At 42.2% G+C, this 17,434-nt stretch overlaps 1 protein-coding gene across 4 annotated transcripts; it reads left to right on the top strand.

Moving 5' to 3' along the window:
* The first annotated feature begins 50 nt into the window (after window positions 1-50).
* slc24a6a (solute carrier family 24 member 6a) lies at window positions 51-16,891 on the top strand. Of its 4 annotated transcripts, none has more exons than XM_049586553.1 (17): window positions 51-182; window positions 457-549; window positions 2,810-2,886; window positions 4,387-4,461; window positions 5,066-5,150; window positions 7,287-7,390; window positions 7,604-7,678; window positions 9,149-9,174; window positions 9,289-9,342; window positions 9,436-9,572; window positions 10,419-10,507; window positions 12,764-13,031; window positions 13,428-13,594; window positions 13,708-13,822; window positions 14,432-14,544; window positions 15,872-15,937; window positions 16,077-16,891. In XM_049586553.1, the coding sequence occupies exons 1-17, from the start codon at window positions 74-76 to the stop codon at window positions 16,185-16,187; spliced, it is 1,764 nt and encodes a 587-aa protein (XP_049442510.1). In that variant the 5' UTR covers window positions 51-73; the 3' UTR covers window positions 16,188-16,891. The 4 variants fall into 4 exon arrangements, with proteins under 4 accessions (XP_049442510.1, XP_049442508.1, XP_049442509.1 ...); XM_049586551.1 differs by having other exon boundaries at window positions 10,419-10,588; XM_049586552.1 differs by having other exon boundaries at window positions 9,436-9,590.
* Window positions 16,892-17,434: the final 543 nt, after the last annotated feature.

The following is a 17,434-nucleotide window of genomic DNA, read 5'->3' as shown; positions in this document are numbered from 1 at the left end:
TGCGTGAGAAGGAGGTGGAGGAGGAGGCGACATGTTCTGAGCGGAGAGCCGGCGACCGGCGGCGGCTGGCGGGATGAAGGCGCCGAGGAGACCGGGGCAGACGCGGCTCCTCCCCCGGTTCTGCGTTTGTGGAGTCGGTCTGCTCGCAGCCGCCTGGATCTTCAACTTCAGTGATGTTGCAGGTGCTTCTCAAGGAAAAATTACATAAAGCTGTCCTGATTTTTTTATCTGCTGTTACATATGTTCTTTATAACCATGTAAAGCACATTATTAAAATGTTTTGCATAACATTAAAGGCTAATTAAAACCTTAAAGAGTGTTTTAGCAGCACAGTAGACAAAATAAATACCATAGTTAGGTAAGTTCACTGTATTTGACAGCCACTCACATATCCAGTATCATAACTCCTGTATATTTTATCAGTGTATGCATTTATATATCAACCCCTCTCCTCAGGCTCACATGGACCCACTATGGATCACAGCATCTCCTTTTCCAAGAGAGGGCTCATCCAGCAAGCTGACAACCAGACTGACAGCAGGAGATCTGGTGAGGCATTTACCATGTGTGTTTATATACAAAGAAGAGAATTTCTTACCTTAAAAAATGTAAAATATACAGTCACTTTTGAGGCTGATGAAGTGAAATGATAAGCTTTTCAATCATTAACAGGCCCAGATTTAAGCTCAGGTTTTGATATTCATGCCATAATGAATGTGATATCACTGTGATGATCTTGGTAACGCCAGTGTGTGTGTGTGTGTGTGTGTGTGTGTGTGTGTTGTGTGTCGAGGCAGCACGTCTCATCTCTATTAATGTGTTTAATCCAAGTCTATCTCCTCTGTGCATCGATCTACCTCTCCACTCCAGCTCATCCTTCATTTCTTCAAACTCTGCTCATCTAGATGTTTAAACACAGTTAGGCCTTTGAGGGGACCCGGTTGCTAGGAAACTGAATGCTGAAATTGTGGTTGGATGGTGTGTGTGCATCTGGAGCTGTTCAAAGTGCCTGCCCTGTCGTGGTGACCTGCTGATTAGTGGCCTCTCATCAGCAGTTCTCTCATCACTTGTGTGTGTGCTCGGGTGTATTTGGCTGTTTTCGAGAGACGAAGAAAAACAGTGACATTGTCTTATGGTCTGGTGTGAGATGAAGAGATTTTGGAGCCAATTACAGAGAATACACTGATCTGCATTTATCAGGCTAGAGAAACTGCATTGGGAAAATACAGTACAGATTAACTTCAAGGCCTCAAAGACATTTTCTTCAGATTACCATATTGCTGTTTTCAAGAGCACGTCTTGTTCTTGGTGATAAAAATATACTGTTTGATCTGTGTCCAAACAAAATCATGTGACAGGTTGTCATAATATCCCACCATATCTGTGTCTCCATCCCTGCAAATGATACATGTTAGCCTCTCGCTGCACAATGTCGCCTCTGTGCAGGATCTCATTCACTTCAGTCACGCTTGTTTCACTCACATGTTTTTGTACCTTCATCTTCAGTGGAGGTTTTATAAATCCAGACTCCTCTATAAATCAGAAAGTCACTTGGGAGGCGACGCTCCAGATTAGTGTTGTTCTGAACTGCCTCGCAATAATAAAAGCTTTGTTTATGGCGCAGTGAGCCGGGGCATTTGTTTGAGCTTATGTGCAAGACAGTGCAGTCTGGCAAGCACAGCCTCACATTTGGACAGAGGGTGGTTGTGATGCATCGTCTTAACTCAGCCAAATTAGATGGCTCTGAAGGTTGACTTTATAGGAGTTGCTCGAGTTGCAGAAGAAAGTCAATATGAATGAACCTGGGTGTAGATGGCATGAGGGACAGTGTGGCACACAGTGTTACAGGATGAGCTATTTCAACGAAACTGGACGAGAAACTGAATGCAACTGAACCTGTGTAGTCACATGACCTCAAGCTGTCCCGGCACTTGTTGCTAGGGGATACAACCGGACACACATAACACCAAGTCATACACACATATCGCACATGTACACACAAGTGACTGGAGGTGCCGGGCTGAGCTGCAAATTACTGTCATTTTCATGGCTGATTAATGTGCTGATTATTTTTCTTCATTAATCAATAGAAAAAAATGCCAGCTATAATCTCCTGAGGAAATAAGAGCCCGAGGCGGTGTCATCTAATTGCTTGCTTTATCTAACTGACACTCCCAAACTCAGAGATACTCAGTGTGCAATCACAGAAGACAAAGTACAGCAAAGTCACCTTTAGTTTCTTGGGGAAAAAATTGTGCCTGTCGAGTGTTTACATTACGTAGCTTACACTGCTAAATGTAGCTACATGCTAATGTCAGGGAAACATGTAATCTTGGTTGCAGATGCTAATTTCTCCACAATTTCAGATCATATTTCTGCTGGAACTTGTCTGCTCGTGAGGCTTTAGTTGGTGTTTTTCCATGGTAGAAAGTGCCGCTATAATTTGATACAGTCATTCCCCAGCTGGCGAGATACTGAAGAACCGGAAACACTCATCAATTAGAGAGGACTGGGCTTTCGAGAGAGGTGCTACAATGAAGTGTTTCAGACAGATGGTGAATACAGTGGCTGTAGCATAGAGAGTTTGAACATTAAAGCATGTAAACGTGTTCTAGTAGAAACTTTATATACATGTATGAATGTGAAAATGAGCGTAACAGGTCCCCTTTAATTGATTCTACTTGCCGACCGATTCTTCTTTGGATCGACTAATCAGTTAATTCACTAATCGTTTCATCTTTAGTTCAGGGATTTCCCTCATTTTATACATCATTAGATGTCTTTCTGCTTCTTCCCATCTCTTCTCCAGCTATCAGTGATTTTCCTGAAGACATCTTCACTATGGAGCAGAGGAGACAGGGAGCGGTACTCCTTCATGTCCTCTGTGTGAGTATCAGCTCTGCCTGAAAACCAGAATTTAAAGAGTAACTAAACCCCCAAACCACTTTTTAGCTGAAAACCAATATATATGGGTATTTAGTAGTGTTGCTGATTGATTCAGGTCCAAATCTTGAGTGCAGCTTTGCACATTTGAGTGCAACGTATTTAAATTCTACATGATTGGATTTGTGACTACCCTCGACAGGTTGAAACCTGGCTCCTGGAATTGAATTTTGCTACTGACTAATCTTGTACCAAGAGAGGTATACGGAGCCAGCTTTTGTCACCACCCACTCAAACTGTGGCAGACTGAGACGAGCCGTCAGTCAGTGAGTTACCATAAAACTTCTACATCTGAATAAATTATGGTCTTCTTTGATGCTCAGTAAAATGAACTGAACAATTTAATTGTGAAGTATCTAAGCAAACTAACAATGTGTGTAGCATATCCATACTGACAACAGTTTTAACATTCATATTTGTCTGTGTGATCAAAGCACCTAACTAACATTGGCTCAAGCAGGTAGCTGCCGACTTGTTGGGCTTTAAGAGCTTTAAATCCAAAGAACGTCTATAAAAATGAACAGCTTTGCTGCATCAATTGTGACCAGACCTGGCGTCTCATCGAGACCGGTTTTAATTTATATAATTGAGTTGCCAAACTCCGCTAGTAAAAGGAACTTTATACTCAAAAAGCTTTTGTTCACAGCAACATAGAGTGCAGCCGTTATCAACTCTCCAACTGTCAGCTGTCTGTCTCTCCTCCACTCCGCTGAGCTCTTGTGTGTGTGAGCCCCACCCACGACGAAACACCACACACCGTAAACGAAAAAGGCAGTATGAGACTATTTATTTACGTTATTTATTGAAGTTACAAGCACTCGTTTGATTTCAGCTCAGTGAGAGAGTCTCTTGAGTGGTCTGTCACACTCACCATGCCACTGTAAGTGCAACAGAAGGCTGAGAGCAAATGGCCAATAAGAAGATATATTAGTGTAGCCTAAGTGGTGCAAAAGATGTACAGACAACTAAAATAAACACTCAATGGAATACAGTTCATTCATGTAGGGTAATTCATGCAAGGCTGCATCAAGGTAACAAACACTGGAGAACGCATTCTTAAAGAGACAGAGGAATCCCCTCGAGACTGTGACAAGGCCGAAAAGATTACAGAGAAGGTCTGTCATTTTACACTTTGTCAAAAAAAAACATCACCTTGAGTGCAGGGAGCTGTTTTTCTCTAAGTGTTGCTGAGCTATACAACCTAAAGCACAGGCTATAGATTGGATTTATTTTATTTTGTGTGCGTGCGCTTTGGCACGATGGAGACCTCCCAGCCCCACCCCTTTTTGATACTTGTTCACGTTTCAGAGAGGAGACGCTCAAGCCAAATGCCTGGGGTTTAGTTGCTCTTTAAAATGAAGGAAGCTACATTTTGTTGCATTAAACTTAGAAACAGACTCACTTATTTAAGCCATGTGCTCACATGTCTCCTGTATTTCACAGGCTATCTACATGTTTCATGCGCTGGCCATCGTGTGTGATGTTTACTTTGTGCCATCGCTGGAAAAAGTGTCAGAGGTATGAACTAACAACATCATAATAGATAAATAAAATCATGCATTTGAGTGCGAAAACAATCTGAGTCTACAATTCGATAGTTCATGTTGTCTTTGTGTTAGGACAGAGTTAATTTTGTTACTGTCTATATTTCCTTCAAAAAGACGTAGACCAACAGTGCATCAGTCCATCTATCACCACTTTCTGTCTTCCCCATCTGTATAATTCAGCAACAAGCCCTTTTTTAAATTTGTTTCAGCTGAAGATGTAAATCTTAAATGAAAATTTACAGATGTATTGTTTAGTTTTTGTTTATTTGCTTTTATGAAAGGCTCAAAAATTCCCCAAACAGATGGGCACTATAGTTTTTAGCAAACATTACTCAAACAGGAGTAAAGTGCATTTGTTGGGGACTATTTTCAATCGCGGATTAATACACATTTGGCGCACTAGTGATTATTCCCTGCATGTGAGATTGACTCAAATTAAACTGCAGTGCCCAGGTTCATTGTACTGAAGGAACATATCACATATCGCTCACTTGTGTGTTTTTAATAGTTAGACTTTGGATACACAGTTATTCGTCTGATCAGTCATTTGATTCGGGATTTGTTTTTCCCTCCAGAACCTTCAGCTCAGTCAAGATGTTGCCGGGGCAACCTTCATGGCAGCTGGGAGCTCCGCCCCCGAGCTCTTCACCTCTCTAATTGGTCAGTATGACACTCGTGTAATCAGTAACTCGCTCAAATGAGTTAGCCCGTGGATTGTTCATCAGCACTCCAATTACCTGCAATCAGATGCATCTTCAGTTGATTAAGACTGAGAGAATTCAAGTGTCTGCAGGCAGAGGAACCGATTTCAAGCGTAAAGTAGACATAAAGAAAGACAGCCAGAGGAGCGTGTTTCATTTTTATTGGATGGTTTGACAGTCCACCTGTGAATTGTTTCAGATGTTCTTGCTAGTGTTGTTTGTTCGTCGGTTCACAAAGTAGTTAGGACAGAGATACTCAACATGCTTTGCCCAAGGGCCACTTTTGCAAAATGACATGAGGTCAGGGGCCAGTTAATAAACACACATTAATAATATTTCTCAATTGCCTGTTGGTAAGCTGTTCTCACTCTTCTTGGATAAGAGGCAAGTCCAGTCACAGTAGCCCTGCAAAGCTCAGGTGTATGCAGGGGCATTTCTAGGATTTCAGGACATTTGGAGTCTTAAATCGTTTAGATTTAGATGCACTTTTTAAAAACAGAAAAAACAAGCTCATTTTATGTTGTTCTTTTCTCTCTGGCACCTTATTGACATTCAAAGCACAAAAATAATCATAGTGTGAGTCAGTTTATTTCATTGTGAATTAGAAAATAGGTCGTCAGGCCATCTGGCACCTGGGCTGCAAAGTCAGTATCACCAGTGCTGTGCAAGTTACTGAAAATTAGTAATTAGTTGCAGTTACTAGTTACTTATCTCACAGTGAATTTAATTACGTTACTTTACTTTAATATCTGCAACAATTCTCTTATTCAGTGGTTTCCAACTGGTGCAGCCACGGGGTCCAGATATCTCCTTAGTCATTTGTTCAGGGTCCACACAGTTTAATATATTCTGCCCCCTACTTGCGTTTGGCCATGTTGTCGAGCTAGTGTGCTGTCTCTGTCAAGTAGCTGCCCGTTAGTCGCTCACTCTAAAGCAGGAAATGGCACTTTAAAACAAAAGCTCTGTGCCAGAAATTCACTGTGCTTCAAAATAAAGTGTTTTTTTACAAAACTTGACATGTTCGCAAGTCACTTGCAGTCCATTCAGAATGGACCCATGACCCACTTTTGGACCGGGACCCACCAGTTGGAACCACTGCTCTTACTAATCCACACTTGGCTATATTATTTAGTGTTGCTGTGGCACAGTGTGAGACAAGACAGCTGTCAATTATTACCGTTTTCAATATGATGAAAAGGAAGTAGTGGAATAATATGGATATGTTTTGATAGGCGCATTTATCGTAGCCTTGACAGACCCTCCACTCTGACTGAGTCACATATCACTACAGGTGACGTTAGATCATAACCTGGAAAAACAGGCTACATTTGTTGGCTATTATCAAGACAAAAGTGATGAGTAATGATTGAGCTATTTAATTTGAGCAAGTAATCAGATACAATTAGTTACCTCCAAAAGTAGCTGAATCACAGTTACTCCTAACACTGCAAGTTAGGGTTTCAGTAAATGTGGACTGAGATGAAAAAGTACAATCTCAGTGGAAACGACCAAAGAAATTTGAAATATTAAAATCCAGGCACTGGCATCGATGAGATCAAAGTTTCCTGTGTGAAAAATTAAAAAGACGTCTTGTTGTTCACAGTCTGTGGAAACTGTGGCCCAGATATAAAGCAAAGACAGAAACCATCACACACTGAGAGAAACTGGAACACCACAGGGGACTGATCCTGGATCCTGCTGCTGTTCACAGAAGAAATAACATGCAGCTTATTAAAATGGCCTAGAAACAGATGTATGGCTGTAATTTGTAAGAATGGACATTTCCTCATATATTGCCTCAGAAGTAATCTGTTTTATTCTCTACAGAAAAAAAGGCTGGTTTTCATAAGTGTTGGAGGGACTTTAGGCAATATTGCAGTGAATATTCTACACAAGATAAAAGATATCTGCCCAGCCCCTGTGGATATGAACAAAGATGCAATATTCCTGTTCAGAGGAGAGAGAGATAATGTCCATTTTTGTGTAATTTAATGTATGGGATGGAGATACAATCCACCATTTCTCACAGATTGTCACATTACATTTGTTTCTGTTAATGTTTTACAGCTTGTTCTTTCATGTCCCTTGTTTTTAGGAGTGTTTATCACAAAAGGAGATGTGGGTGTGGGAACTATCGTGGGATCAGCTGTCTTTAACATCCTGGTCATCATCGGGCTCTGTGGTATCTTTGCTGGACAGGTACACACACCGTCTTCATACCAGAAGCTAGAAGGAGCCCCAGGATCTTATTTTAGTAACTAAAAGAGGACAAATGACCAAATACAATCTCAAACGTAAAAGCAATTTCTGCCAGTGTAAAACTCTCTGGTGCAGAAAATGATCACATCATTATACATCTTACACTTTTTGCTTGATTTCATTAATGAAAATGTGCATGTCTTCTCTCTGCAGCCCATTTCTCTGAGCTGGTGGCCTTTGTTTCGTGATGCTGTCTTCTACATCCTGTCCATAGTGGTGCTTATCCTGGTGAGGAAGCCTCCAGAAATCACCTTTACTTACTTTAAAGCCTACATTCACAAGACCACAAACTACAATATATATTTGGCTACCAGTCGGGAGAAGCTGCTGAGTTCATATATTACTGCTTGACTTGATACTGGATTTTTGAGGGCAATATTCTTTTATTATCCTGTCAGTCAATAATTTTTTTTAACATAAACACACACAAAAAACCTTCAATTAGGATCACTTAAATGTGTCTGTTTTTTAGAATTGCAAACAAGATTTTTTAAACAGATATTTTCTCTACGTTTTTGTCACCACGTAAACAGAGTTTTAGGTCACTAAAATGAAGACTTTTAAAAACGCTTTCTAAGATGCCGATTTACTACTTTACTACTTTATTACTTTGTATAATCAACATGCGTCAGAAATAACGTATCATTAGCACTGCTTGGTCTAATGACTACCATACACTTAAACTTAGCACTGCTGCACCACGTCTGCTCTGCCGGGTGTTACTTGGTTTACCTCAGTGTCTACAGTTTAAAGTCTGCCTAGAATGATAATTCAGTCAGGAACACTTCAGTCAAAGAAAACTTTATTTCCATTTGCAGTATTATATTTGGTGGTATGGCTCTGTACTGGGGCCTCTCTGCCTCTCCTCGGGTCTATGCAGAAAGCCTCTTCCTTGTGCCTATGTGGAAAGCCTGGGACAGAGAGAACACACCTCTCTGCCCTTCCACGTGCAAACAAGGAAAGCCTGGGGCAGGGAGAGCAGCAGCAAAGACTTCCCTGGAACAGAACAGAGCAGCATCAATGACAAACAGAAATGACATTGATAAGTCAGACCCAGCATGAAAAGGAGGAGCTGGGGTGGAGGCGGGTTGCAAAGCGGCTTGCAGAGGAAGCAGCAACAGTAGGCAGGCAAGAGCATCAGTTGATTGGGCTGTTTGAGATCAGCTGATGTAGCTGGGATGTGAGCTGAGCTTGACATCATGAAGGAAAACTTTTACATGTGCAGAGCATTTCTTGTATCTTTGAGTGAGCTTCTTTGTTCTTATATCGCAGGGCAGTCAACGGTGATTAGATCTCCAGTGGATGTTTTGAAAAAAGATAACATTAACCTGAATACTACCTTTGCAATGAGGGCAGACTGCAGTAGACCACTAACGCCGGCGAGCATATAGAGTCATTTTTGCACTTGAGTGTGTTCATTTTTTTTTTTTTTAAACGAAGGTCATGTGGACAGATTTTTATTCATTTAAAAAAAAATTACAGATTTTTTTTAAAATATCTGTGTATGTGTACACATGGCTTAAGTCAAAACTTGTTACAAATGTATGTTTTCAAATATGTACTTTTCATTTGTGTGTTGCAGTTTCTTCAACATACCCGTGATTAAGCTAATCAATCTTTTATTGTGTTCCTATGATAAGGTGTGTAAAGTGATTTTCTTTGAGGTGTAACTTAAGTGTGTTTTCATTGTGTTTGCAGGTGATCTATGATGAGAAAGTCATGTGGTAAGACTGTAATGAAACTTTATTACACTGTTTGAAAATTAGTTTGCAAGGTATTCTGACTGTCACTGTGATGAATGTTGTGGTTATGAATCTGTGTTTGCGTGCGTGTTTCAGGTGGGAGACCATCATCCTGATCTCTATGTACGGAATCTACATACTCATCATGAAGTGAGTCTCTCTCTTCCTCTCACCTTTCCATCCTGTTTGTATCAACATGTGCTCCATGCCCACTAAGGACAGAACACCTGTGTGTGTGTGTAGGTTCAACAGATCTCTGTGCAGCCTGGTAGAGAGACACTGCAGCAGGGCAGGTCAGCCGTGTCTGAGCAGCCTGCGGCGGACCACTGCTGTCGGAAGTATCGGAGACTGTGACAATGACATGGTGCCGCTGAAGCCAGGTGCTGGAGCTCGTGTTTGTACGTTGGCATGTGTACATCCAAAATATCAAAGAAGCTCCAGTATTCAGCAGACCCAGTGACACAGTTACGGCTGCCAGTCAAACCCATTTCTGTTCCCCTGTGGATTTCCAACAGGCTGAAATAGAACTAGACCACTTTGATGGACAAATCTTTTTTCCACTCTGTCACTCTGTCCTCTTTGTCTCCGTGTTTGTCTGCTGCCTGTCGCTCACTGTGTTATTAAAGGTTTACAATGCAGGAAGTGTTGGTTACTGGTTGTAAACACAACAATCTTGGCCGTCTTACTTAAACTGCTTGTGTGTACACTGCAAGCTATTTTCTATTGCAAGACTGTTACATTTGTTGTAATGGAAAGCCAATACTTAAACACGCTAACTGAGCTAACCGCTGGAGCCTACGTGTCCAACAGAAAACAAGCCAACTGTGCGTCCCTCTTCATCCCTATCCTCTCCTTCGCTGCTCACCAGCGAAAGTGAAAGCCAACACCAGATATTCACTCTTGTTCTGGAGCAAGCTTTGCCAGATTTCTGTTTTTTTCTGGGCTGTATCTGTGAGTTTCATAGCTTCGTTTTGGATGCATGCTGCTACTACCTGGTTGCTACCTCTTTATAATGTCCCAACCTCACCTGCATGTCTCAAACACAGCAAAATAATAAGAAAATAGAGGCAGAGGGCAAAGTCTCTGCGGATAAGTACACCACCACACACTTATAGTGAGTCATAAATGATGATTTAGGAAAATCCTGCCTAGCATAACTTTAAGCTCTTCTCCTTTTCACTTATATCTTCATCTAACCTTCCTCCATCTCCCCACACTTCCCCCAGATTCGTCTGTGGTGGCCGGCCAGGACTCAGGGGTGGTGATGGTGGATGAGCTGCTGAACCTGCACCCCCACCAGCTCTCTTTTTCAGAGGCAAGCCTCCGCCTTCTCATCACCCCGCATTTCCCCCCCTTCACCCGCCTGCGCATGGCAGGACGCATGGTCATCAACGAGGTACACTGCACGCGCTCCTCACACCCTTCATGTAACATCAAGTTCCCCTGGTTTTTTTGGCTGGGTTGGTGGGTATTTAAATGTGCATGTGCTGCATTTTAATATGTCACTGTCAGATGAGCAGGGTCATGTTAAAAGTTAAATATGGTGAAGGATCACTGCGCTCACCCTTATGTTCCTGAACTGGAGCACAGACACTCGCACATCTGTTCTTAAGTTTGTGTTGTAAAGTCGTCTCTAAGCTCTCAGTAACTGCTAACTAGCTGCTTTACTAAATTGTGTTGCACCATTAAAAATGACATCACTGCAAAGTTTCCGGGGCTTTTACTATGGCTACATTCAGACTGCTGTCAAAAGAGGCCCAAATCAGATTTTTTTGCTCGTTTGTGACTAATCTGTGTTTTTTTTTCCCCCCATAACAGTGCAAACAGCAAAAATCAATTTTGATTTGGGCCACTTTCATTTGCAATCCAAAAAACAGATACTGGTCTGATTTCTTGCAACCTTTTTTGACCTTAGTCTGAACAGTCACAGCAGAATTCATGGGACTTTTATTCACTAAAGATCGACAATTGTCTCAGTTCTGCCCTGGTTAAAGTCACTTGGTGAACACAAACATGAAACACAGCTGTGATGAACAGATGTTGTTTAAAGTCGCACTTTACCTTCTGATACTTTGGATGAAATCAGTTTCAATGAAGCCATTCGCATCACAATCCCACCACTCCTGCCTCTGACTCCGCATCCTCACACACCTCACTACAAATAGCAGCTGTGGCTCAGGAGGTAGAGCGGTTTGTTCACCAATGGAAATATCAGCGGTTCAATCCCCAGCTCCTCCAGTCTGCATGTTGAAGTATCCTTGAGCAAGATACTGAACCCCAAATTGCTCCCAATGGCTGTGCATGACGTCTTTGTTATTGTTGATTTGCGCAAGCCAGTCAGTTCAGGACAGCGACCAGTTCACACTGGAATCTGATATTGGCCACATTTTAAAAAACTATGTGAAGATATAAAAAAAAATCAGATCAGAGCAATAACTTACACCCCATCCTAACATGCAGCAAGCCAGCAAACTGTGGTGGATGTTTCGTGAAAAAGTATCCAGATCTACGATGAGCATCAGGGAGCTTATTGAGCTCTGAGTGAGCTTCCACAATGCCTTGCTGTTGCTCTGAAAATAGGTTGGTCGTTACAAAGCGACACCAACATAGTGCCAGGGTGAACATTTTCTCAAACAAGCAACATGTTGCCTAGCCTGTTCGCTTACACACGGAGCAGATGAGGACATCTTCATTGGGAAACATTGAAACAATTCTGATTTTGGTTGGCTCACTTGTTCACATTGCTTCCAGCTAGGAAGAGGTGAAAGGTTTACAATGACTGGGTAACATCTGATTATGCTGAACTGACACCCTTTAGTCATTTAGTCATGGCAGAAAACAAAGAAAAAGTGCGTATATAGATATATATAGACGAAGGGATGTTGAGAAAAACAGCAGGCCTCAGTGAGACTTGTTTGTTGTTCTCTTTGCTGAACAGAACTGAAGAGGTTATTTTCTTTCAGTCTTCCCACAGTCTGCCATCATGAGAAATCTTTAAGCTCCATTTGTGCCTGAAGAAAAGTCCCTTTGATTTAGAGGCTGCCATTTCAGTTTGGCGGTGGTGTTATTTGTTTAAGGTAATTGTGTTCTCAGTTTCTGTATTGATATTTCAAATTTGCTATAGCAACATTTTCCTCATAGTGCAGTTTTTGTGCAGGAGGTTTGCAGGTAGGCAGAAACACGGAGAGATGGATTTTTGATGTCGTATCAAACAACATCCTGTTTGCTCCCCGCAAACAAACACACACACAGACTGCTGCCTAATGCATAACATTATCCCAGACACAAAAACAGACAAGAACTCAATCTCCAAATCGGCTTCCTCACTCTCTCAGCTCTCCTGCATGTGTGCTTGTCATCTCCAGTGCCAAATGAAAGTGCGACCGCCGCTCCTGCCCCTGCTCTGCACCATGCCCCCCGATCAGTGCTTTCCAAATCCCCTCTGGTGGATGCTCCACTCCTCCTGCCAGTGCTCATATTGTCAGCTGCCGTCAGATGAAGTTGTTTCTTATGTCATGTTGTTTTCTCCTTTTTCCATTCCCTTCCTCTCTCACTCCCTCTGCGCTCACAGAGACAGAGGCTGATTCGGGCCCGGGGCGGCTCAGAGGAGGGGGGAGCTTCAGGGGAGGACGGTTTGGGTGCTAACGGGCAGTGGGGGAGGGAGAACGGGACGATGGCCGAGGGAGACAGGCAGCCGCTGGAGGGAGAAAGGGAGAGAGTTAAAGAGGCGGGGGGGGAGACAGGTGGGGGAGTGCAGCCGAAAGAGGACGAGGAGGAAGAGGAAGAGCAGGAGGATGGAGAGGAGGAGAGTGCTCCTTTCAAACCCTTCATCCTGCCAGGTGAGTGGTGAATGAGAGCAGACACTCGTCATGTGTTAGATATTAAAGCTACAAAATCTTTGGACCTTTTACTTTATCAGCAAGCAGATTTGTATAACTCATAACTCAGACTGTCATCGCTGATGCTGCTACAAACATAACAGCTTCCTCTTTGGCTTTTCTCACACACACTTCTAATGTTTCGCAGTGTTATAGATGGGCTAATCGCTAATGGAGCTAATTAAAAAGGGATGATGCTAAGATTCACAGGCCGTGCTGCATGAATAATTTACAAGTTTAGATGAATCTGTAATGATCCCTGTGGGGAAACTTGTGTGCACACGTGTGTGTGTGTGTGTGTGTGTGTGTGTGTGTGTGTGTGTGTGTGTGTGTGTGTCTTTTGCATATTTTCCTCAGATGGTTGGTGTGTGCGTCTGAAGTGGCTGCTCTCTTGGCCCGTGAGCATCCTGCTTCACTGCACCATCCCCGACTGTAACCTGCCGCGGTGGGAGCGCTGGTATCTGCTCACCTTCCTGTCCTCCACGCTCTGGATAGCCCTCTTCTCCTACCTCATGGTCTGGATGGTACGAGACGCACTAATGTACCCCCCCCCCAACACACACACACACACACACACACACACATACACACACACACGTAAAGATACACGGCGTCTTCCCTTTGTGTATCTGTCTAGGTGACCATAATCAGCTACACACTTGGAATCCCAGAAGTCATCATGGGCATCACTTTTCTGGCAGCCGGCACCAGTGTCCCCGACTGCATGGCCAGCCTCATCGTCGCCCGGCAAGGTGTGTGTGTGTGTGTGTGTGTGTGCGTTTAAAGTTCCTCTACAGACACATTTTAAAGAAAATACTTAACAAATATTTTTCAATCAGACCCAGATGACGAGTCTGTTGTGCACCAAAATCAGTGACTAGTAGGCTTACCAGAATGATCAGTGAAGTTAGCATCTTTTATTCGTTTATGTTGTTTGTTTTTTTGCACAGATACAAGTCAGTTTAGTCAAGTTTAGACATTTCAGGTGACATAAACATAATCAAAAGGAGGACTTTAAGTGTCTGAACACATCCTTACATTACTGAATCATTTATACCACCTAGCTTTTTTTTTCTTTTGCACATTTTGCTGTGTCACAAAACTAAATCAAGGTTATTCTTGGCACACTATATTATGATTTTTTTATGATTTTTTTTTCTTTTACAGCAGCAGATGAATGATTTGTACCACAAAGCTTTTGTTGCACATTTTAGTGTGTTACAAAAGTAAATCGAATTAATTCTCAGTCAGAAACTATGCAAAAAACTCAAGCTGTCTGACTGGATGTCTGATGTCATTTGAATGCCTTCACATTTCCTGTTTTCACATGCATGTCATTATGTGTGTGTCACATGTTGCAGGGATGGGTGACATGGCTGTGTCCAACTCCATTGGCAGTAATATATTTGATGTACTGCTCGGTCTGGGCTTCCCCTGGGCGCTGAGGACTCTCATCGTCAGCTACGGATCAGTGGTAACACCAGCTGTTTTCTGTCTCTTGTACAGCTGACTCGACCCAATATCCTAAAACATAGCAACATCCTATTGGTTATCCCTCTGTCTCTCTCTTTTTTGTTTTTACCTCTCTAAAAAAACTTAAAAAATACTCCAGTCAAGCATTTCAAAGAGGAAGTGAACACATTTTTTTATACATGAATGTTGGTGGGGAAATAAAGTAAATTACTGTATTTAAAGGTTTCGTTTGCTCTGATCAGAGTCAGGAACTAGGATGTAATTGGATGCTTTCACACCTGTCCTGTTTGGTTCAGTTCAATTGAACTCAAGTTAATTTGCCCCTAAGTGCGCTTCATTTGGGCAGGTGTGAACACAGCAGTTGCTCTCTGATTTGCACCAAAACAACTAGACAGAGACCTTCTTGAAGAGGTGGTCTCGGTCCGGTTACAAATAAACTCTGGTGCGTTTCTTTTGTGGTGAGAACGTGCTCCGACCTCGATCCGAACCAAGTAGTTGTCCTTCCATTCAGTTTGAAAATTAAGGTGCAGCTAGGAAATAATGTGTTGCTGAAGGAGCATACGAAGACAGTTGAGAGAAGGACGCGCACATTAATCATCCTGAGCTGTGTCATGCTCATCAGCCAAAAATATTTCTGAAGATCCATCAGGGCATCAGTGTGATCTTCAACACAGCCTACACCTGTTCAGCGCTGATGTGAATAGAGAGGACAAGCGTGGGCTGTTTTGTAGCCACAGCACAAACACACCATAGCGCAGACAGAGACCATCTTTTCAACAAGATCTCAGTCTGGTTGTTTTGGTCCGTGCCTGAGTGCAAGATCTGTGTTCCCACCTGCTCAAACAAACTGCACCAAGGTGGTAAACGCTCCAGTGTTAAAATCAACCCAACTTCAGGGCCATTAGTCGACTAGTCACCTACATGTTTGCAATATTAATTTAATTATTACATATCGTCTTTAACCGCCTGGAAAATGTGAGGTCGGGCGCTGGGTGCTACTCTTGTGACTCTTGTTACCACAGACTGAATATTTACGGGAGAAGGGAAAGATATCTGTCGGCTGCAATTGGTTTGTAACGTGACTCCTGTCTGACTGCTGAGCATGGCCTCTTCCTGTGTCTGTCCTTTCAAATTAAATTCCCACATGGTACATATAGGTTTTGATTTATTTTGACAAGGCGCAGCTCCTAACAGAGTTTCACGTTTTTTATTTATGCGACTAAGCGACCAATAAAATCTTGCCGAATAATGACCTTTCTGGTCGACCATTACGGAGCAGCCCTCATGATTTCACAACATACTAATGCTTTATCATGTCTGGTTTTTAGGTGACAATCAACAGCAAAGGCCTGGTGTACTCAGTGATTCTGCTGCTGGCCTCAGTCACACTCACTGTGAGTTAGATCTCCGTCCTATCTGACCATTGTTACATTAAAGCCTGGCCTGAGAGCCCTCGTCTCTGTTTTCAGGCCGAGTGAATCATATTAAGGGCAGTGCAACAGGAAATTAATCTCTCCACCTTTCCCTCCTCAGGTCCTGTGTGTGCATCTGAACTGCTGGAGGTTGGACCGCAAGCTGGGACTCTGTCTCATACTGCTCTACGCCATCTTCCTCCTCTGCTCCGTCGGCTTCGAGAGGTTATAGAGGACACACGCACTTCTCATGTACCACACCCACGCACGGAGTCACACAAAAGGATGCACAAACAAGTGGTGCGACTTGTTTTCCACCCTCACTGCTGCCATTATTCATCAGACGTACAGATGGATGACTTTTCATTTCACTCCACAGTGGCTGTACGTGTTTGAGCAGCGTGTGACACCAGCTGTCTGAAAGCTGCATTGTTTACCTTTGATAAACGAGTATTTTACATAGTTTTGTACTGAGCACCTCAAGCCCAGACTTTGTGAAATCAAACCCAACTGATAATGCACTGTCTCACAACAAATTTATAAAGTATTGAAATTGTGTTCTGAAACCAAGACCATTGTATAAGGAACCCCAAAGTGTGTTAGTTTACTTATTAATACTTAATGACTGCCACAGGTAACCTCAATGACCAGATGAATACACGTGTAAGTTTATATAGTTGCTTCTCAGTGTGTGACGTTATTTTTTTGTAAAGTTTAATGTCGAGTTTTCATCATGCCTTTGTGTCTGTAGTTGTACACAGCATAGCATGGCTGAACATCACGCTCCAGATAATTGCACTAAGCCACTGTTGTCTTTGACCTTGTACATGACATAGGCCCCGCCCCCTCTTTCCTCAAAGCTTCTCAGCACAGGGGTGGTGTTAATGTGCTGAAACAAAAGCCACTGTTTGCTACAAGGTGTTTTTGAATGTGTTTGGAGAGAGTCCTTGAGTGTGTGTGTTGTTGAGTGAAATAAAATGTTTTGTTCTGTGAGGTTTCTCTTTTCGTAATTTACATAAAAAAAGACCTTTCTTTCTCAGAATATTTTTTTTTACATTTATGGTGTACTATACTATGACTTTTTTCATGATTAAATGACTTTTTTATTATAGTATATCGTCACAAACCATGAACAAAAGTCATATTACAGTGTGTCGTTGAAAACAATGAAAAAAAGTCATAGTATAGTTGCAGTCAAAAATCATGAAACAGGGTCATAAAAGAATATGACGTCAAAAATCTTGAAAAAAAGTCATCGTATAGTATGTCGTGAAAAACGACGAAAAAATGTCCTAGTATTGTATGTCATGAAAAGTCATGAAAAAAAAGTCATGGCATAGCTTGTTGTCGAAAACCATGAAAAACAGTCATAGTATAGTATGTTATCAAAATCCATAAAAAAAGTCATAGTATAGTATGTCATCCAAAACCATGAAAAAAGTCATAGTATAGTATGTCATCCAAAACCATGAAAAAAGT

Source organism: Epinephelus fuscoguttatus, linkage group LG9, assembly GCF_011397635.1.
Source record: "Epinephelus fuscoguttatus linkage group LG9, E.fuscoguttatus.final_Chr_v1".
Taxonomy (NCBI): Eukaryota; Metazoa; Chordata; class Actinopteri; order Perciformes; family Serranidae; genus Epinephelus; species Epinephelus fuscoguttatus.
This window is presented reverse-complemented; position numbering and strand designations above follow the sequence as displayed.